General features: G+C 41.0%; 1 protein-coding gene across 1 annotated transcript in view; it reads right to left on the bottom strand.

The window, feature by feature from the left end:
* The window catches only part of ETF1 (eukaryotic translation termination factor 1), a 58,927-nt gene extending 51,907 nt beyond the window's left edge, over window positions 1-7,020 (bottom strand). Inside the window, exon 1 of the mRNA XM_006903086.1 lies at window positions 6,935-7,020. Coding sequence (XP_006903148.1) covers window positions 6,935-7,020 — 86 coding nt within the window. The remainder of the gene's footprint in view (window positions 1-6,934) is intronic.
* Window positions 7,021-23,362: the final 16,342 nt, after the last annotated feature.

The following is a 23,362-nucleotide window of genomic DNA, read 5'->3' as shown; positions in this document are numbered from 1 at the left end:
ATGACAATAAAGGCATTAAATGGTTTATGACTAAAGGAAGGCACTCTGAATCCATCCGTATTTCAAGGAAGAAAGATATGGCCCATCTCCTTCTGCCAAGATGATAGTTAAGAAAACGCCAGGAGGAGGACAGTTCTACTTGGAAACATGGGTTAGCTTGAGCCAAGGTCTGACTCTGGTAGCTGCTAACAATCTGAGGTTACACAATTCTTGCTTTTCAACAATGCTCTCTATACCTTCATTTAAGACCCTGTTCAAAATTCACCTCCATCTAGAGTCTAGATCAATCACGTTTACACAAATACCTCCTTTAACAGATACTATTATTGCACTGTCATCAGGTGCTATTGAGTATGACACATAGCAACCCTATGAACAACAGACCTAAATCCTGTCCTATACTATGCCACTCTCACAATCTGACACACTCATGCCCACTGCTGCAGTCACTGTGTCAATCTAGCTGGTAGAGGGTCTTCCTCTCCTTTGCTGTCCCTCCACTTTTGCAAACATGAAGTCCCTTTCCACAGAATAATCTCATTTAACACGTGAAGTATGTGAGAAGAAGCTTCATCTTGGCCTCCAAGTAGCATTCTGGCTGTACCCTCTCCAAGACTTATTTGTACTTTTTTGTTTATTCAGCACTCTTCTCCATCATCACTGTTTGAAGTTCATTGTTCAGCTCTCAGATGCACAGCAAGTGATTGAAAAGACCATAGCCTGAATCAGATGCACTTTAGTCCTCAAACTGGTATTATCGCTCCTCAGTAATTTGGAGAGGTCCCTCTGACTACATACCTCCCCACTGCAATATACATCTCCTGATGTCCTGACAGCTGGTAACAAGTGTACTGATTGTGGACCCAAGTAAGATGCAGTCACTGACAGTCTCAATCTTTCATCCATCCATCCATCATGATGTTGCCTACTGGTCCGTTGTTTCACCTATGTCCTCATTTTACTAACCATTTTTTAAAAATAGTATCTAATACTCAACTCACAAGAGATGTTGAATGAAGCCAGTGAGGTGCCTTGTTGACAATAGAAACCTTATTGTTGCTGTTGTGTGCCTGAGTTGGAACCAACTCACAACAGACTCTCCAGTAGGTTTTCAGAGGCAGTTAATCGCATGGGAGAATGTTTATCCTCCCACAGAACATCTGGTGGCTTAGAACTGTGTGCCTTTGGGATTGCAGCACATCTTCTTACTACCATGCCACCAGAGCACCCTAAAGACCTTGTTGTATGCCATCAAGTCAGAACTGATCCACAGCTGATCCTCTAATGGGTTTTCAAAGGTAGTTAATGGCACAGGAGAATGCCCATCCTCCTCTGAAAGAGTGGATGGAGGATTTGAACAGGATCGCAGCACAGCTTCTTACCAGTAGGCCATCAGAAGTCCCTTGTTGTTGTCTGTCTTCAAGAGGATCAAATTAAAAGGGGAAAACAAAAGTACAAGCCTAGCAGTATTGAATTATTTGCATGGTAAGAAGCAGTTGTCAAGCACCTGAAAATTGGTAGAAAGGACTGCTGTAAGAGTAAAGACTGTATATTTATTGTACTCTGGATGAAAGCTACATGTTTGATCACTGGTTTTAAAAGTCAAACTATAAAATCACCTAGACGGGTAGGAAAAAAGAAACAACTAGCATATGAAATATTTATAAAGCACTTAGTATATGTAAATTAAGTACATAAAAGAACAAGTTTAAGAAAGGGATAGATTACAGTAAAAAAAATTGACCAATCTATTAATTTAGAGCGGGGGGGGGGGAATCTATTTTCATTTTTGAATGTAAATGAAATAATGGTCTTTAATCAAACTCAATTTTGAAGTGTTAAAAGACTAAAGTCATTCTTCTGCTTAACCTTCATTAACTTAAATTTAGAGAAAAAGGTACCTCTTTAGAAAGTGTCAGATGGTGAGGATGGCCAAGGATAGAGCAAGTTCCAGGTCAACTGTTTATAGTCGCTGTGAATTGCCGTCAACTCCATGGGCATGTAGCCACAACAGTAGTCAAGACAAAGGGAGCTCTGGTGGCGTAGGCTGGAGAGTTTTGCTACTAACACGAAGTAAGAAAAAAAAAATACACAACAACAGGAAGTTTTCAATTCCTCAAAAGGTAAGGATTTTAAAATGCATTTAATGGATTAAGTCACAGATGTTATCAAAGTGAGGTTCATCATGCTCTCCAAAGATAGTACCCCGATAAAAAAAAAACCAAAAAACACCTTCATATTTTCACGATCTTTCCAACCTGCTGAAGAGCTTTCAACTTCCTCTTCCCAACAATCACAGTAGACTACCAAAGAATTTATAGGCTCCTGCAGAATTAATCAGAGTTTGGATGTGTTTTTCACTGGATTGCTATTAAGTTGTACTCTATTCAACAATGTCTGGAGAAAAGTGTGGATAAAGAAAAAACTTCTGACGTCATGTTCTCATTTAATACAGTGCGACTTTGTCTCATACTTAGGACTGTTATCAATAGGAACCAGTCCTTGGAAGAGGGCATCATGCTTGGAAAGGTGAGAAAGAAGGACATTCAGTGAGATGGAACGACAAAGTGACTGCATCAACACACTTAAGCTCAGTGGAACTTGTGAGGATGACACAGGATCAGGCAAGGTTTTAGTATGTTGTCACAATGAGCTGGGTTTGATTCAATGACAACTAACAACTACATTAAAAACAGTTAACAGCTTTGAATTTACAGAAAGTAGCTTATCCTTCTCACTCTTTAGAAAAGACCTAAAACCATTTAGTCCTGCTGCAAAGTTTAAGTTTTTCAGAACCAAACATCATTTTACCTTAGGGGCTGTGCTGAGCATACCATCTACCCAAAGCTCAAAGAAAAAGGGTCTTCTGTAATTAAGGGTCAGACCTGTGTGTCTATGTTGGGGAGAGTATCCTATAACTAATCTAACACTCTGTCCTAAATGGTTTTCTAATGATGTACTCGTTTACCTGGGAGTGTGTCCAGAGCAAACCTTGAAGGGTAAGTATACCTGCTATTACAACAAGAAGTCTGTCAAGACTTGAAATTCAAAGAGAGAGTGACTGTTCATTAGGTTCACAGTCCACACACCACCATGCTAGAACACAGCAGGTATCAGGTCTAGTTCTAAACTGAGACAAGTACTTAGGCGAGAATGTTTCCCTTTACCACGTCTCTGACCTCTCATTTCGCTCTCCCTTTTTTCACTATTCAGATTTGCTGTTGGTACTTGTTGTCCTGAACCCTTAATGACAGAATTCTCTAACAGGATGTTTCAAAGGGATCAATTTTAGTGTAAAGAAAAGGAAATAATGAGAAAGATGGCATTAGGAATTTTCACCTAAAATCATTTCACTTAACTACGACCACTCTACCAACATGACTGTTGGTAATTACAAGTGTGGACAGTGAAGCCTGGAGAGAATAACTTGTCCTCAGTAGTGTTTTGTTTGATCTTCATCTCTTCTTGGGTGATTAAAAATATTTGATTTCTTTTTTTTTTTTTAATTTCATTTATTATTTTTTTGTGCGTGTACCGTCAAATCAGATCTGACTGGTACAGGAGGAGACTGTCCCTCCTTCCCCGGCAGAGCATCTGGTGGATTCGAACCGTGAGCCTCTGGGATTGTAGTTGCAGCTCCTTGCCACTAGGCCACCAGAGCTCCCCAATATCTGATTTCTTGACTTTCCTCTTTTGAGATCTTTCAACTGTGTAACCAATAGAAAAATACAAGCAGTGATCTTGAAAAATTCAACTATGGTATGAAAGGCCACAAAGTATCACTTTAGTTACAAGAAACACTGAAGAGACATTGAGAACTAAAGTAAAAAATGAAATTACCTGTAATTCATCACTAGAGAACTTTAAAAATCAATTATCTAATTGATTCATTAGCCAAAAAAATTCTTTCTGGATAGGTATTAAATACACGCAGTGTTAACTCATTCAAACCAAAAAACCAAAATCTTCTATATTATATGTAAAATATTAAAAAAATTGGCCCATCAAAAAAAAAAAATCTCAAAACTTTTAACCTTGAATTGAAAAGAATGAGAAGAATTTTGCAGAGTTTTAGTATATTCCTATTTTGGAGCAAAGAAGGCCATCTGCAGCGTGGAAATAGCTTTTTTAGAAAAAGTATCTGCAGACACAACTTACTCAACTGACCCTGTCTGTTCCTTCATCACATTTATCACCATCCTTGGCTAAAATAGCCTCTGGTTATGATTTTATCATTCCCAAATTATAAACCTCCCAGCATGGTGTCTGGGGTTACCTCTTGGCCCAGACAAAAGGGCAGGCAATCCCACTCCCTTACAAAACCAACTAATATTACACCACACCTATACGGATCTAGGCAAAAGCCATACATATACCATTCTTCCTCCCACATTTCCTACCCATTTCTTTGGTAACATATGTATACTTGCTTTAGTTCCTTATTTAGAATAACTACAACCAGTTTCACTCTTATGGCCCTATATCCAGTTTTGGCTTATGTACACATTTGTTCTTATTAAGCCAACTGTGGAAAATATACCAGCAGTACTCAGCAACAGGGACGTACAACCAACTTTAAGCAGGGCTTAAGTACAGAATAAGCAGCCAGTTATTTGCATCACTACACACAGAAACAGTAGGTGAAAAGTTTAACATTCCTTCCAACTCTAAAGCTTAATTAGGATCCTGACTACCAAATAAAATCCCACCAAGTTCCCTATGTCAGCAATTGTGACTCCTATAAATGCTTCTCTAGACAAAATAAAATACTGTCATACTTCAAATTGCACTGAAAATACAATTATGTCGCATAAGAAATGGTATATACTGGGGAATTTCTGAGTCAAACAGAAGAAACCCCAGACTTTATGCCAAGATTTCAAATTTTCATGGGATCAAGATGCAACTAAATCTCCACTAAAAACACAGGGGTGTGAAGAACAAGTAGCGCATGATTATCAAGTGCATTATTTGTTTAGGGAAAGATTGATTCAGAAGAAAAGTTATGCCTAAGAACATTACTTTTAGTATGCTTTAGATGGAGAAATCTTGCTAAGCAAAGAGGTATAAGGAGCTTAAAAGTTTCTTAAGTAATATAGAGACAAAGTAACGCTGTAATATTTTTAACAGTGTTATCTTCAATATTACTCCACCTAGATAACAAAGTTTATTAGCTCTCTATCTCTCAGAGAACAGTATGTATGCAATTCTAATATGTGAACCTGAAGTAAACTATCATTTAAACTGCCTCCAAATTAGCAGGAAAAAAATTACATGCCACATCCAACTTTAAGCAGAACTGCAACAACAAAAATACTAATAAAAAAACCCAGAAAACTCAAATGAAACGAAAGAATTTGGCTAATTTCCGGCAGTGTATCATAATGTGTCATCACCTATATTAGCATCCCTGTACAGTGTTCTCAAACCTGGACAAAAATAATTGACTTTACCATGTTGTACAAAACCACCTGTGTTCAAGCTCCTGTAATATTATTAACTAGATTATTAAATTCAAGGAGAAATAAACCTAAGGAATAAAAAAATTGGTTGCTACCTTCACATTACATTAATTTATATCTATAGTACACTAAAGAAAACGAACCAAAATTCAAGTCATGGCCAAACAAACTTAAGACGTCTCATTCCTAAGCAGTCACTAAATTTATTGAACAAAACACCATGGCAGTACCAGTCCACTAAGGATGAGCCCTCAGCACAATCAAACACACCTCAATCCATATGGTGATCTTTCTTTCATTGGAAATTCAGTGGTCAATAACAAATCTGCAACGGAAAACAGAAAGTCTAATTCTTGTGCTGAAATCAATTTCCACACAGCCTGGGGCAAACCATTCTGCTATTCTAAGAATGTTCAGACTTTCAGGCCTATGAATTTGTAATGTTCCAAGAATTTTTTGGGGGGGGTTGGGGGACACTTCCTGTAAGCAAAAAGTTTCTACAACTTAGAAAAGAACAAAACTTTAAGTGAGGCAACAGAGATACTTCTGACACATTTTGAGATGAACATTGGGGGGGGAACCCCACACACGGCCAGTTTTAATTGAACTATTTTATTCCCATTCCCATACCTATAACTTCTTACAAACCTTATAAAAAGTAACTCAAAACCCACTTGATTCAGATATGAATTTATATAATTATTAACAACATCACGGGCTTCTACTGTTGTACCCTAGAAATTTCAGAGCAAGCCCAAGTGGCCTTATTGTTCAAGTTTATACTGGAAAGTCCCACAATCAAGATTTCTTCTGAATACAAATATCTAAACCAACCAAAACCTCCCCTCTCCCTGCCACTCCAGCGATGGCATTTCCAGTTTATAGGCTGGTCCTGGCAGGACCAACACCAGGAAGCACAAGGATAATTACAGGACTTCGGTAAGTCATCCTGGGGGAGATAAAGACAGAAAATGGTGGGGACGCCGGAGTGAGGCTGTTTCTAAGCACCTCTCCTTCCTGCCCTAACTTCATCCACTCTGGTCCGGGAGGGGAGGCCATTTTAATGAAGCCTGGCAGGAGGACGTGAAGGGAGGAAAGCAGGAAAAGGCGTTCGCAAGCAAGGCCCGGCCCTTCCCAAGAGTGCCCAAGTCGGGTGGCAGCACCCGGGGCCCTGAGACGGAGGAGATAAGATTTCAGGGTGTAGGAGGGAAGAAAAGTAGCGGTGGACTACCACGAGGGGGTGGAGCAGTCTGAGCCTGCGGAGCGCGGCCCTTCACCCCTAAGCGAGGGAAGGACTCTTACAGGACTGCGCACACCCTGGCTCCTGAGTCGGGGGCTACTACCCAGAGACTGAGAAGGCGGGAGTTGACTGGTGCCTCAAGCCCCTCATCCGGCCATGCGGCACGGGGGTGGCCATCCTGAGGGGTCTGGGAACCAAGAGGGCACACCGGGGGGGCGGACGCGGCGCTCACCCGCGGGCCGCCTCCAAGCTTTTGATGAGCTTCTTGATCTTCCAGATCTCCACGTTCCTGTCGGCAGCACTGGGGTCGTCCGCCATCTTCTCGCCTCCTCCTCCCTAGAGCGGCCCGGCGGGGCCCGGAGACACCAAGACCACAGAGTTAGCGCCGCCGCTAGGACAGAGCGGCCCCCTTTCTCGCCACCCGAAGCCGTCCACCTTTCCCCACCCTGCACGGTCCTCCGGGTTAGTCGCCGGCTTGTCCCTCCTCCTGGCTTACCTAAGGGCCCAGTCCTGGGCGGCAGCGGCTGCTCCTCCCCGGCGGCGGCTCCGCGGCGGCGGCGGCTCTGACGTAGGACACCGGCTCCCTCTCTCCAGGCAGCTGCATGTGTTGCAATCCCCTCACATGGGGCCTGTGACATCACTTCCTCCGCCAGGGGCGGAGTGGAAGAAGGCAGGCGGAAGGGAGGGGGCCGGCGAGTGCGGAGCGGAAAAGCTGTGCGCGCACCCCGACTCTTCATTGGCTTTCTGCGCTGCGGCCTACAGTGCGCTCCTCGATTGGCCACAGCTGGAGCCGTGCTGCCCTGTGAGCGAGCGTAGGGGGCGGGAGGTATCACTTTCCCTTCCGGCCCGGAAAGCCGGGGGAAGGCAGCGGGCGGAAGCCGGTGGCTCTCGCGCGACTCGCTCGCTGCCCCATTAGGCTTAAAGAGGGTTGGTTCTTAAAGGGCGAGGGACAGGCTTTTACGTCTGTCCCATCCCCATTACATGATGGAGTAGACATCTGAACTTTGTGACGTGCTGCTAGGCAGCCAGACTTTGACATGCTGTTTGAGTAGCGTTTAGCGTTCAGCGTCTTCATCGTGACGAAGAATTCGAGCCTCTTACGTCATGGCTGCGTGGACAGGTGTCAGACTCCCGAGCAGAGTGCTCTGTCAGAACTCTTTCTCCCTTGGGCAGGAGAAGCAAATGTTTCATTACTAAGATTTTGGGGGGTGGAAGAAGGCAGAGGCTGCCTGACATTGGAGACCTCAGGTATCTGACCCCAAAATGGTTTGGATTGAGCTATTTATTTAAGGTGGAGATTGGGGGGGGGTGTTGTAAAATAGGCAGCTTTATAAATTAGAACTTTTATCTTTCTGAATTAGGTATTCCAGTTGGCTTACATAAATGGCACCCCTCACCTACCACAGTTGGCTTCGTCGAAGTATGTGAGCGCAGTACACTAGATCTAGGGAGCGCTCATGGCCTGTTATCATTATGTGCCTTCTTGTTGCCTGCGACTCATAGCGACCCTGTGTACCACAGCTCTGAAGCCTGCCCTGTCCTGAGCCAGTCTGACTCTGACACACCTACCCGCATTGCCCTAGTTAATGTTTCAGTCCATTTTATCCAGGGTCTTCCTCTCCTGCGCTGCTCCTACCGCCTTCCAAGCATGATGTCCTTCTTCAAGGATCGGTCCCTCCTGGTCACATGCCCAAAATTTGTGAGACAGAGCTTCAAAATCCTAGCTTCCAAGGAGAAACTTGGTTTCACCCTTTTCAAGACAGACCTATTTGTTTCCTTGGCAGTCTATTTTATGTTCAAGACTCTTTTCCAGCATCACAATTCAAAGGTACCGATTCCATCTTCTGTTATGTTTAGTCATTGTCCAGCTCTCTAATGCATAGCAAGTAGTTGCAAAGACCACAGCCTGGTTCAGGTGCACCTTACTCCCTAGACTAGAATCATTGCTTCTCAGTACTCTGAAAAGGTCCCTGACAGCAGATTTATGTAACGCATTTCGTCTTTTTTTTTAATTAAATTTTATTAGTTTTAATGAACATTTACAGGGATTTTGGGTTTTCATTCCTTCACTGCTGCACCATTCTCTCTACCCTCCTCCCCAGTTTGTTCTTCCCCGCCATCCGAATGTCTGTTTTAATTGTCCAATTGCCACAGTGCTTGTCAAAGTCAGTTCTGATTAATCTCCTTTGTCGGTGTGTCCTTTGCCATTCCCTATCACTCCTCCCTGATTCATAAGGAAAAGGGGATGGCGTATTATTCTCTTAGCTACTTCCTGCTGAAAAGGGACGCTGTGGGTTTCAGGGTGAAGATCTTCTCTCACTACTCTAAAGGGCCCCTTTGGCAGTAGGAAACACACAGACTATTATGGAGATTGATTTTGGAATTTAGATGCACTCTTATTGATTGTGCTTGGCCGTACATGTTCATATCCTTGAAGATGTATCATGGGGGTGTTGCAACCTAGAAGACATAAATTTGACTAACAAGTTATAAGTACAGGAGTCAAAAATTATGGAAAAGTAAAAGAAAAGATTCTTTCATTGTTTTACAAACCCTCCCTCAGGTCCCCTCCACAATGTAGCCCTCGCTCTAGACTCCTGTGATGACAGAAATACCTAGTCATATATCTCTTTTAAACAGTTTTCTCCCTCCTCTGTTTCAGTGCAGTATACATTACTGAACCCATCTTACTCAGTCTCTCCCCAACCCCAAGGACAGTCCCATTCTACAACAGTGGCATCATGTAATATTTGTCCTTTTGTGACTGGGATATTTCACTCAGCATAATGTTCTCCAGAGTCAACCATTTTGAATAATATTGCATGAGTTCCTTGTTTTTTAATGCAGCATAGTATTCCATTGTGCGAATGTACCACAGCTTCTCTAGCCATTCGTTTGTTGATGGGCACTTAGGTTGTTTCCAACTCCTTGCTATTGTGAACAAAGCTGCAGTAAACATGGGTGTGCATATATCTGCTTGGATGTCAGCTATGGTCTCTTCAGGGTATATTCCCAGTAGTGGAATTGCTGGGTCAAATGGTATCTCTATTTGCAACTTTTTGAGAAAGCGCCATACTGCTTTCCACAGGGGTTGCACCATTTTACACTCCCAACAACAGTGAATCAGGGTTCCAGTTTCTCCACAACCTCGCCAGCATTTGTTGCTTGCTGTTCTGTTAAATTTTGCTATTTTGACTGGGGTGAGATGATATCTCATAGTTGTTTTGCATTTCGTCTTTTGATTGCCTAACTGCTGGTGCCAGGTGTTGATTGTGGAGCTGAACCAGCTGGAACTGTTAACAATCTCAGTCTCCTCTCCATCCATCATGGTGTTGCCAAATGGCTCAGTGGCAAAAATCTTTGTCTTCTTGATTTTGTGCTTCAATCCGTATTCAAGACTACAGTCCTTGACCTTCTGCAGCAAGCACTTCAGGTCCTCAGTTTCAACAAGCAAGGTTGTGTTACCTGCATAATGTAGGTTGTTGATGAGTCTTCCTTCAATCCTGATGTCACATTCCTCTTCATAAAGCCCAGAAGAGGTCCAGGAAGCAGTCTTCAGAGCAAAGCAAGGAAACACTGCATGGTTCAAAATCAGGGAGTGTTGTCAGGGATGCTTCCTGTCTCCATACCTTTTCGATCTATATGCAGAACAGATCATTCAGTAGGCTGGGTTGATGGCCTAGTAAGGAATTGCACCGCCAGCCTGAAGTCACATGGTTCGAATCCACCAGCAGCCACTCTGAAGAAGAAAGATGAGAGAAATCAACTCCAGAGTGATTTACTGCCTCTGAAAACCCGCAGGAGGATCAGCTATGGGTCATAGGTCCCAACTTGATGGTACAATACAATCAAGATGAGGTTATGAAGAAAATACAACCCTGATGCATACCCTTCCTAGTTTGAAACCATACAGTGTTTCCTTGTTCTTTTCAGACAATAGCTTCTTGGTCTGGGTATAGATTTCGTATGAGCACAATTAAGTGTTCTAGGATTCCCATTCTTCTCAATGTTAGCCCTAGTTTGTTGTGATCCACACAGTCAAATGCCTTTACATAGTCAATAAAACACATTCTTCTGGTATTCTTTCAGCCAGAATCTATCTAATATCAGCAATAATATCCAGAGTGTCATGACTTCTTTTAAACTCTCCTTGAACTGGCAGTTCCCTGTCAATATACTGTTCCAGGCGTTGGGTTTTTGTGGTTATTTTTTGGGTTTTTTTAATAATCTTCAATATTTTACTTGCATGTGATATTAATGATATTGTTTGGTAATTTCCTCATTCTGTTGAGTCAGCTTTCTTGGGAATGGGAGAAAATATTTGTCACTTCCAATCAGTTGGCCAGGCAGCTGTCCAAATTTCTTGGCATAGACCAGCAACCACATTCAGAGCTGCTTCTATTAACTGAAACGTGTCAATTGGTATTCCATCTACTCCATGGAGCTTATTTTTTCTAATCTCTTCAGTGCAGCTTGCACTTCTGTTACCACTGCCTCTTGTTCATATGGTAGGTACTTCCTGAGATTTTTCAGTTTTTACCAATCTTTTTGTTACAGTCATTCTGTGTATACCTTCCATCTTTTTTCTAGTGCTTCAGGAGCCTTAAAGATTTTTTACTATGGCATCTCTCAGGTTTGAATTTTTCAGTTCTTTCTGCTGGAGAAGTGCCAACCAAGTTCTTTCCTTGAATAGGTAAGAATTCCAGATCTTTGCACATTTCCTAATAATACTTTGCTTTGTCTTCTCAAGCTGCCCTTTGAAATCTTCTGTTCATCTCTCCTACTTAACTATCTCGTCGGTTTTGCTTCTTGATTGTCTAATATAATTTTCATAGTTTCTTCTGACATCATTCTGGACTCTTACTTCTCCTGTCTTTGTAATAATCTTTGGTTCCCTTCATGGATGAAATTCTTTATTTCATGCTATAGGTCCTCTGGTCTTTGATCATTGGTGATCAATGCTGCAAGCCTGTTAAGATGATTTTTAATTCAAGTGGGATAGACTCAAGGTTGTATTTTGGTTCTTGTGGATTTGTTTTCATCTTCAGTTTAAATCAGAACATTTGATTGTGCTAATGCGAAACCTATACTTGGACCAAGAGGCAGTCATCAGAACAGAGCAAGGAGACACTACATGGTTCAAAATTAAGAAGGGGGTCCATCAGGGATGTATTCTGTCTTCATACCTTTTCAATCTGTATGCAGAACAGATCATCCAAGACGTTGGGCTGTATGAAGAGTAATGTGGCATCAGGATTGGTGGAAGAGTCATCAACAACCTGCGTTATGCAGATGACAAAACCCAGCTTGCTGAAACTGAGGAGGACCTGAAGCGCTTGCTGCAGATGGTCAAGGACTGCAGCCTCATACATGGATTGAAGCTCAACATCAAGAAAACAAAGATTCTCACCCCTGGGCCAATGGGCAGCATCAGTATGGATGGTGAAGAGATTAAGATAGTTAACAGTTTTAGTTTGCTTGGCTCCACAGTCAACACTCTTGGTAAAAGCAGCCAGGAAATCAGGAGATGAATTGCATTGGGAAAGTCAGCTGTGAGAGACCTCTCAAGAGTACTGAAGAGCAACGATGTCAGGCTGGAGACTAAGGTGCACCTGATCCAGGCTATAGTCTTCACAATTACGTGCTTGCTATGCATTGGAGAGTTGGACAGTGAATAGGAATGCTATAAAGAGAATTGATGCCTTTGAGCTGTGGTGCTGGAGAAGAGTGTTGAATATACCATGGACTGCTAGGAGAATAAACAGGTTTGTCCTGGAGAAGGTGAAGCCAGAATGCTCCTTGGAGTCAAGGATTCTGAAGCTTCGTCCGACATACTTTGGGCATGTTGCAAGAAGGGACTGGTCTTTGGAGAGGGACATCATGTTTGGCAGAGTGGAGGGGAGGCGAAGGAGAGGAAGACATTTGATGAGATGGATCAATTCTGTGACTGGACTGGTGGGGATGAGTGTGTTTGAGATGGGTAGGTTGGCATAGGATATAACGGCGTTTAGAGCTCTTGTACATAAGGTCGCTTGAGTCACTAGCGACTCGATGGCACATAACAACAACATAAATCTTTTTGTTCCATAGTCAGCATCTGGCCTGGTTCTGACTCATGATACTGATTTTCTCCAGCAATTCTTAACACAGAAATGGTCAATCTGATTCCTGTGCAGTCTTCAGGTGAGGACTATGTGTAAAGTTGCCTTTTGTGTTTCTTAAAAAAGATATTTGGGGGGAGGGGGAAGGTATTTGTTATGAATTAATCATTCAATATACAAAGTTCCATTATCAAGAAAACAAAGATTCTCATCGCTGGACCAATTGGCAGCATCATGATAGATGGTGAAGAGATTCAGATTGTGAACAGCTTTAGTTTGCTTGGCTCCACAGTCAACACTCTTGGCACTAGCAGTCAGGAAATTAAAAGACAAATAGCAGTGGGAGAGTCGGCTGTCAGAGACCTCTCCGAAGTAGTGAAGAGCAACAATGTCAGTATGGAGACTAAGGTGCACCTGATACAGGCCATGGTTTTTGCAATCACTGGCTACAGTGACTAGGAATGGTAGGAGGAGAATTGATGCCTTGAGCTATGGTGTTAGAGGAGTATTAAATATACCATGGACTGCTACGAGAACAAACAGGTTCGTCCTGAGAGGGTGAAACCAGGCTGCTTCTTGGAGGCAAGGATTCTGAAGCTTTGTCTGACATACTTTGGACATGATGTGAGGAGGAACCAGTTCTTGGAGATGGATGCTTGGGAGGGTGGAGGGACGGCACAGGAGAGAAGACCCTTGATGAGATGGATTGATTCAGTGACTGGGGTAATGGGGGTAGGTGCGTCAGAGACAGTAAGATTGTCACAGGATAGAGCAGGGTTTAAGGCTGTTGTACACAGGGTCACTATGAGTCACAGGCTACTTGATAGCACATAATAACGGTAACAATAGAAAATCCTGTCATTCACTCTCCAGGCTCAGTTCTGTTAACAGAACTACCAATTCTTCCTCATTGTTTCCAACTTTTGCATTCCAGTCACCAATAATTAATTCATCATGATTGCATGTTTGATCAATTTCAGACTGCAAAAGTTGGTAGAAATCCTCAATCTCCTCTTCTTTGGCTTTAGTTGTTGGGACACACACTTGAATAATAGTGTTAACAGGCCCTTCTTGCATGTGCATGGACAGTATCCTATCACTCAGAACATTGTATTTTAGGATAGACCTTGAAATTGTCCTTTCAATTATGAAAGCAATACCGTTCTTCCTCAGTAATTTATTCCCAGCATAGTAGATCATATGACTATCTGGCCCATGCCAGTCCCTTTCATTTCACTAACGCCTAATTATTCCATGAAGCCGGACTCTGAAGAATGTGGCATCAAGAATGAAGGAAGATTTACATGATGGGATACTATGCAGGAGTAATAATTTTGAAAGTAACTACTTGGGAGGGACTGGGGAAAATTATGCTAAGTAACTCGGGTCCATAAGGATAAATACGGTATAAGACTATAGGTTAGAAACAGAAATATAACTAGTAAAATGAGTATGAAGATCCAAGGAGGGGACGTGTGTAGCAGAGGGGTGAGGATGGGCAGGGGGTAATCATAGGGTTGCACAATTTGATACGTAAAGGAAATGGGAGAGATCTAGTGTGAAAAACAATGTATACAAGGAGCGCTGGTGGCCTAGTGGCAAGAAGCTACACTGCAATCCCAGAGGTAAGGGTTTGAATCCACCAGATTTTGCTGTAGGAGGGGCAATCTCCTGTACTAGTCAGATCCAATTTGACAGTAAACACACACACACACACACATAATTTAAAAAAATATTTAAAAAACTTTAAAAACCCAATGTATACGAACTTTGTAAGTAAACCAGTAGAAAGTATGATAACTTTATTAAAAAATACTAGAGGAAGACTTATCAAAAACCTGTTATGTAGATGATACAACCATGCTTGCTGAAAAGTGAGGAGGACCTGCAGAGCTTGTTGCAGAAGATCAAAGACCACAGCCTTTAATATGGATTACATCTCAGTATCAAGAAAACAAGAGGTCCTTATCACTGGTCCAATTAGATGGAAAAGAAATTGGCCAGGTTTTAATCTTACTTCAATCTACAAACACCTTTCATACCAGCAGTCAGGAGAGAAGTAGACTATCGCTTTGGGGAAGGCTGCTGTCAGGGACCTTTCCAAAATACTGAAGAGGCAAGGATGTTAGTTTGAAGACTTAGGCACTCCTGATTCAGGCCATGGTCTTTTCAGTCACTTGCTGTACATATGAGAACTAGACAGTGAATAAGGATTACACAAGAATTGATTCCTTTGAGCAGTAAGTAGTGATGGAGGAGAGTACCAAATAGCCCATGGACTGCTAAAAGAACAGGTATGTCTTAGAAAAGGTGCAGAGTATATTCTTGGAGACATGGTTGACAAAGCTTCATCCCTCATACTTTGGACATGCTGCTAGGAGGGGCTGGCTATTCCTTGGAAAGATATGCTTGGAAAGGTAGAGGGTCAGTGAAAGAGGAAAACATTCAATTAGATGGATTAGGGGGAGGGAAAGAGATGGATTGACATGGTGATTTCAGCAAGGGACAAGTCTATCAGAGATGGTAAGGATGGCACAAGATAGGGCAGGATTCAGATCTTTTGTTCAGAGGGTTGCTATGAGTTGTACTTGATTCTAATATGCCAACAACCACCTCCACCACCATCAAGAAATGTGTCAGGAGTGAGTGGTATTGTGGCTAGGCTCCCATTAAGCACTTATTGGCAGAGCCTTCTAACACTTGACCAAACAAGAGACAGAGGCTAGGCTGATGGTTCAAGGCCAGAGGAAGGCCTGCCTCTGGGCAAAGCTGAGACGCTATCCTGACCAATTAACTATATCCTGAGTTATTCCTAAACTTGAAGTGTTACTTCCTTTTGAGTTCTGTATGGCTACTCCTAACAAATTTTTAAACCCAGCAGTGGGTGATGGAAAGGATGGGTAAGATCAGAATTGGCAAAAGTTGGAACAGAGGAGCTATGTACCCTCTGCCTCATGGTAATCAGTTTTAGGATGATGCTGATCTTGATTCTCTAGATTCCCTTAGAAGTTCGATGAGGACATCACCATGACATTTTACTGGTACTTCATGGGATTCTGTTAAATTGAGAAATTCAAGTACTATACCCAGTACCATTCCTGTTATTAGCAGCCTAGCAGAGATCAATGACTGTTCTTTTGATTTTTTTATTCTCTTTCACTATTTTCTATATGCAGGTGCTGTTAACTGGAGACTGTCTACTGCATTCTCTAGCAGAAAATAAAAACTGAGTAAAAGTAGAGCAGATACAAATTAAAAATCCTGGGATTTGCTTTTCTATGAAAGAGAAGCCAGTAGAATTGGTCTGTGATCAGGCATTCTCTGGTCCACAATTCCTTGGTCCAACCAATCAGTGGTTGGTGTGTTTATAATTGTTAGGTATCTGTCGCTTTCCAAATTTTAAAATGGTGTTTATAGGCTCAGATTTCATTAAATCTCAAACCAAATCTATCCACTGCCAGCAAGTCTCTTGACTCAGTGAATTTGATAGGTTAGACTGCACCACAAGTTTACGAAGGCTTTAACTTTTATGCAAGCAGACTACCATGTATTTTTCCCATACATGACTGGTGAGTCCAAGTGCCCGAACTTTCAGTCAAAATCAAAGCACTTAACTATGGTATCTCCAGGGATTCTGTCACTACAGAGTAGTGTGAATTTTTCCTTTAGACTAGGTGCCTGACTGGTTATGTGCTTGCTTTCCATGGCCCTTTAAAGAATCACATTTACAATTTTGTTTGAAAAAGGCAAGTGTTTCTGTGCATAGAGAAATAAATAGTAGCTTGGGAAATCTTTATCACTATTTCTAAAGTGCTTTATGAAATAAATTGAGAAAGGAAATCATTTAAGTCTGATTTGCTCTTAAGCAAAATGAATGAGAAATGCAAAGAAATCTTAACCATAAATAAAAGGCAACAAAAAAGTAAGTCCTAATTAATGTAAGTCACAAAATTTAAGATTTGTGTAAATTTACTTCAGGCTGGTTGATCATCTAAGGTGGAATGTATGTGAAAATGACATGAATTAGGTAAATACAAAGTGTCAATTTACTTTGCATGAACACCAACTGGTACCGCTTCAGTGGGAGGGAAAAATTAAAAATGACATAAGATTCTTTGTTGTTAGGTACCTTGAGGTCAGAGCTGACTCACAGCTGACCTCCTAGGATTTCAGAGGCAGTAAATTGCCCATCAGTCTCTTATGGAACAGCTGGTGGATAATAACCATTTGCCTTTGGGTTGACAGCCTAACTCCTTACTAAGCCACCAGACACACCAGAACCCACAGTTGTTTAGGTGACCCGGTTTCTCTATTTAGAAGGACCTTTAAATATTTCTACCCTAAGAAATAAAGTATACAAAACCCTACAATTATCGCCCATCTTTTAAAACTTAAGGTAATTAAGAGAACAAAGAATTCCAGAGTGTGCATTAGGTAATAATAGGTGTTCAGGCTGTAAGCATTAGCTGGGACAGATTTAGCTAACCATCCCTTGAAGACCGCCTAGGGAGGCCAAGTGCTTAAATATGTCTTGACTGAAGAACAAGCAAGTGAGATGCTGTTAAGGACTGAACTGTGTCCTTCAAATAATGTGCTAAAAATCCTAACCCCTAAAGTGGTTATGATTCCACTGGGAATACATTTTGTTAATGGGATAATCTGAGTGTAGGGTGTTTGAACTGAGTCTCTTTTTGAGTTATATATGAAGCAAGCAATGATGGGCAAAAAAGGTCTCAGGCCTCCAAGAAACAAAGTTTTCCGCAGAGCAGACAGTCTTCTATAGCCATCAGGACTTCTAGCCTCCTAAATGGTTAAAAAACAAATTTTCATTTGTTAAAGGCACCCATTTGTAGGAGGATGTCTGTTATAGCAGTACCTATTCATCTTTTAGCTCAAATTCTTTGGATATTTATTGAGTACCATTTTTCTGGGCAACACTGGATTAGTGTTGAGAAGCTTGATTTAGCCTAATAGCTTGCCTCTGGAAACCCTATGAACCTGGAGAGAGGATGAAAGGCACCCAAGCGTCAAGGACTCTCCTTCATAGGGTCGCTATGAGTTGCCTGTGACTTGACAGCACTTAACAATAATATCAACACAGAGAAAGAGATCAGCTGACTCAGTGGACAGAAAGGGATGCTACCAAGCCAAAGGTGGGTTACTTTTAATCCGCAGCCCTTGGGCCTGTCTTTTTGTTCAGATATTCCTCTAGGTCGCATAGCCCTGGTGTACAAATTGCCATACCATGGTCACTTGTGGTTGCTGTGAGGCTTAACACTGCGACAATGATGTGTCAAATGCGTTAATGGCTGGTTACCCAATGAGGACAGAGTGGGGTGGAGCTCCCGGATTAAAACAAGCTTGGAAGGAGGAGTGGCATCCTCTTCCATAATAGCTTGCTTCTGAGACCCTATGAACCTGGAGAGAGGATGATAGGCACCCAAGCGTCGAGGACTCTCCTTCATAGGGTAACTATGAGTTGCCTGCAACTCAAGAGCACTTAACAACAACAACATATATAATTAGGGTTTTTTGTTTGGGGAGGGGAGTAATGAGAAATGACAAAGAATCTATCAGATTACTGACCCCTGGCAAAAGGACTTAAGAGCAAATCAGAATAGGCTTACACAGGGCAAAGCTTGGAGTAATTTGAGCAATGATAATGGCAATGAATTGAAATACATGACATTTTAATGTGTAAGTTCATGATACTCAAGAAATCTCACTGGCTTCAACTCTTGATTACTACCAGAAACAAGTCATTGAAAAAAAATCAGAGAATAGGCAGGGGGTGGGGGAAATCTAAATACCTGTTTAACATACTTAAGAGGTAACTAGATACTTGTTATGAGAGAATTTCTCACTAGAGGTATTTCAACTGAAAAGAATGTAGAGTACTATATAACCCTTAGAGAAATCAGGTAATGATCTTTAGTGGCTAGCTATCATCAAATGATCATTAGGAGCTAGCAAAAATTACATACCTTCTAACGGAAGCAAACATCTGTTAAATGCCCCCAATAGGGATATAATCCACAAACTATAATGTAGGAAATTCTAAGGGTTAAAGAAAATTTTAAAAAGAAAGCCTATTATAGATTCAAAGACAAGGGACATGTCAACTTGTCAGCTACTAAATGATGTGGGTCTTATTTGGTTCCAGATCCAAACACTGTCGATAGGGTGTTACACTGTTAACCCAAACCCTGTGCCCTCTGATAATTCAACTCCACCAGCAGCTATGCAGGACAAAGTTGGGCAATGTCCTAAAATTTATAGCCTCAAAAGCTGTTGGAGGGTCAGCTATGAACTGGTTCCAACTCTACAGAATGAGTGAAGAGTTATTAGGTGATATAAAGAGATTCTTAAATTTACTTTAAAATAGCTGAAGGGATGGATAAGAACATAAACGTAGTAAGTTACTGAACTGAATGTGAAAATGTTGGGGGAAAAGAGTGTGTCTGAGTGCCACTGGTCAGTGTGAACTGTGCCGGGAAGATGTGGATAAACCAAGGATGCTTAGCATATGTAGGACTCAAGTGACTCCAGGGCCAAGAAATGAGGATCTAAAGGGCAATTTCAATTAATACTAATTTGATTTTAAGGCAATTACCCATTTAGGAAACTTACGGTTTTTAATTTTTTGTTACAGAATCCTTCAACAATACCAAAAGACCAGTTTTCCAGAAAAAGAATCAACATCAGACTTTTTTGACTTATGCCATTGACTTTGGCTCCATCTTATTCAAGACCTCTGAACCATGAGGGCCAAGTGGAGAAAAAGTCAATGTGTAGGCTGAAGCATGAGAAAAAGGAGGCAGAAGTTGAAATGTTAGGGCGTGCACCTACAGACATAGTGGCAGGATAGAATGCCATAGGCTGGGAATGCTGGTACAAATTTGACTGCAAGCTCCTGTCTAGAACTTCTGACTTAAGGGACCTGGAGTTACCATCACCAATCACTATGAACACCTCTGAGAAGCCCATTTTTCCTCCTTTGAAACTAGCCCATTTTTGATGTTGCTCTGGATCCGAGACTAATTCTATGCTTAGCATACACAATGAATCAGCTCTTCTGCTGTCTTAGCTAAAGAATAAAAAGACTCCTCACATTTGTATTTTATTGCTATCTCTTTATCCTTAGCCCAACTGGTCACAGTTTAAGAGCCTGTGACTTAAGTGGGGTATATTGTTTTTCTCATTGCTCTGTTGTCACCTATTGTTTTCTATTTACTGATGATCTCACTTAAATGGAACATACAATGCATAGAGGTTAAAGTTTACCAGAGATTATCAGGGCCAGGGATGGGTGTGATCACCTGTAATTATTGTTTACTTCAGTGTTCAAACTGTGTGAAGTTTCTGATCTGCTGTGGTAAAAATAAATTTGATGGTCCATTGTATTTACTTCAGAAATGCCCATTCCATTTGATTCTGTAATTGTTAGAGTAAGACCCTTTTCATGTGATTTACAGTGATGTACATCACACTAGCTCCTCCTTTATTAGGGTTTGTTTTCACTGATTCCTACATTCAGAACTCAGGGGGAAAAAAAATAAAGGGTGGTGGTGGTGGTGAGAAACCTTTTTAAAAAGACAGCCTTAGAATTGAAGAGAATAAAGGCATAGTGATATCTGAAACGGTGAAGGGTTTATTTTCCAAAATTTGTCTTTACTCCAAATGAAGCCACCCCACAAAATTATCATTTAAGGTAGCTTTATAATGAAATGCAGATCAAATATGGGGGAAAATGTTAATATTTTATTCTCTCTAGTAACTGATGCACCAATAAAGGATATACTATTATGCTGTACTACAAACGTCAATATCCTGACTGAAAAAGGCAAAAGAACTATTAAAGGAGACACCATTAAATGGGTGGTCATCAGTTTGTTCCTGGAGTCCGGAAATCCTGAACTATTTATTAGATAAAAGAATGATAAAAAAATGTTCCACTTCTCAATTTGTGATGGGTATACAGAGCAATCTCATGCTTACAAAATATGAGTATTTAGAAGTGCCATCACATCTAAGGGGGGGTGGGGGGAAATTGTGCGATCTCAACTACAAAGCTAAGTCTGGCATGGGGCTGCCATGAACTGGAATGGCAATGTTAGCTTTTTTTGGTAGTGAGTGTTGGCCAAAGACTGTTACTGGTGAATCCATGTGGAAGCTGTGTGTATGACCATACTGTACCTGTACTTGGTAAAATGCCAATGTAACAAGTTGATGATATAATTATGAAAAATGAATGATAGGATTGCAAAGTAATTTTTTGATGAAGTCTATTTTCTTGGCTAATGTAGGAACATTCCAAACTACACTTAAAAAACCATAGAGTTCTAAATTTAGAATACCAATGTTAAGTTATCCTTAGATGGTAATATAAAGTTTACGTACAAAATCTTAAAGACAATTAGGAGTCTTTATCTTTGTAAAAACTAAGCCACCCAGGTTTTGGAGTGGGGGAGTTGCCTCACTGCTTGTGTTGGGGCACGTTTTTAGGGAATAGTAGTAAGCCTCATGTACAAGTCAAAAACATAAGGGACCTCAGCTACTGACAGGAACTCAGGAAATTATATTTTATATATGCCATATAACCTTCTGGAAAAAAGTGAGGTAGGAAGCCAAGTATATAACTAAGAGAGGCAACTCCAGTGAAACATATACATCTTTTGAGCAGGGCAGTGAAGTGATCTCACCTACTTTAAAAAAAACTGATCACTGCAAAGTGGATTAGGGGAGAAGCGAGGAATCGCAGCAATGAATGAACATTTAAAAAAAAAAAGTGAACTGGGGGAGAGAGGGGGGAAAGCGCAATAATGAATAAATGATAATACAACTTTTCTGTACGCTTTCGTAATCAATCAGTCTTGGCTAGCAAGGATGTTTGTGCATGAGGAAAAACCGGTTAAAACTTGCAGTGATTTATACAAATAGTATAATAGTGATTTAAAGTGATAGGACTGGAGATGGTGATTCTTGATGTATTTTGAAGGTTCATAATTTATAGATTCTTGGAATAAGCGTAAACAATTTACTGAAATTACATCATTTAAGAAAAGAACAAAGCAAGAGAAACCAGAAATTCCCTTTGGAAAGTTAACATTTTACCACAAAAAGGAGACTCTACTGGGCATGTTGCCAGGAAAAGGCCAGTCCTTGAAGGGCATCATGCTTGGAAAGGAGGAGGGTCAGCACAGAAGGCGACCCTGGATAAGTGGACTGACACAGTAAGTAGGGTAATGAGGGTAGGTGTGTCAGAGACAATGAGATGGGCTCAGACCTATTGTGCAGAGTCACCATGAGACACAGGTGATACCAGTATCACCACCACCAACCTGAAAAAGAATTTTCGTTTTTTGCCTCTCAAAGCTGGTTTGTGTATAACACAACTGTGTTATTAACGCAGCTTGACTGGTAAGCAAAATATTTTTGTTTGTGCCCTTCCTCGGGCAATTCTGGATTTTTAACATAAAGGCCAATTAGAGCTGCTAAGTATCTTCTAGTCAATCATAATGAAAGATAATGTCATACACTTTGTAAGATCAACTTGGTGAAAACTTGTGGCTACAACTTATTTTGAACCTGAATCCCAAGTTATTGCATGAGTGTTAAATGGTAAACTTCCCACATGATAATAACTATAAATAATTTACACTGAAACATTTTAATCATTTCTTATATTACGTTTAAAAAAGTGTATTATCTGTATTTCATATAATCATTTATGAATTTCACTTCTAGATATTACGCCAAACAATATAGAAGGTGGCATTGCATCTGATAATGTCTAAAACTGTGTTCTTAAAGGCAGAAATTCTAAAGATAAGTCACTTTCTGCTTCTACAGTCTGTATGTGACAATTGCAGGAGAGATTTTGGGACAAAGAAGACACAGAAAAGGACATAAGTTTCTAGGCTGCCCAACTACTACTTCAGGATTTGTTAACAGACAAGAATTTATCTCAATTACAGTAATGTTTTGCTCCTTGGAGCTGAAAGCAGCTTGAAATAGTAGCCCTAATTTTATCGCAGGTATGTTGAGATTCTTTGAAGATCTCAAACTGAAAATGGGTGAGGCTACCTGAGGGAAAAATACCTCTCTGAAACAGACTTGCTAACTTCATTGTACCAGCTCTTCCAAACTGCAGGCCAGTATTGGGAAAATTTCTCCAACTGGTTAGGTCAGGTAACCAGGAAGTATTAATCATGTAACATTCTTAAAGCAAAATTTCAGAACCTCACCCCTAAAATGTGAGTTTAAGATGTTTCTCATATTTATTTTTTTTTTGAATCCACAGTGGATTAAAAGAACAACCAAAGATGTACGAGTACCAGCTACAGAAACCATAAGGTAGCCAAAAAAAATATGCCTTAGGGAAGGGAGGAGAAGAGTGTCCACAATTACCTTGTTTTAAAAGTTGTATCTAAGAGAGAGGAAGCTTCTCCATCCCATTTACCCACAAGGCACAGCTGGCTTGCCTTCCAAGGCTTCACATTGAAGGGCTCCATGATTAACTAGAAGAATCTTACAACATAGACTCTAGGTCTATGACT

The sequence above is a fragment of the Elephantulus edwardii genome, unplaced genomic scaffold, assembly GCF_000299155.1.
Source record: "Elephantulus edwardii isolate Elephantulus edwardi_28Jun2011 unplaced genomic scaffold, EleEdw1.0 scaffold00507, whole genome shotgun sequence".
Taxonomy (NCBI): domain Eukaryota; kingdom Metazoa; phylum Chordata; class Mammalia; order Macroscelidea; family Macroscelididae; genus Elephantulus; species Elephantulus edwardii.
This window is presented reverse-complemented; position numbering and strand designations above follow the sequence as displayed.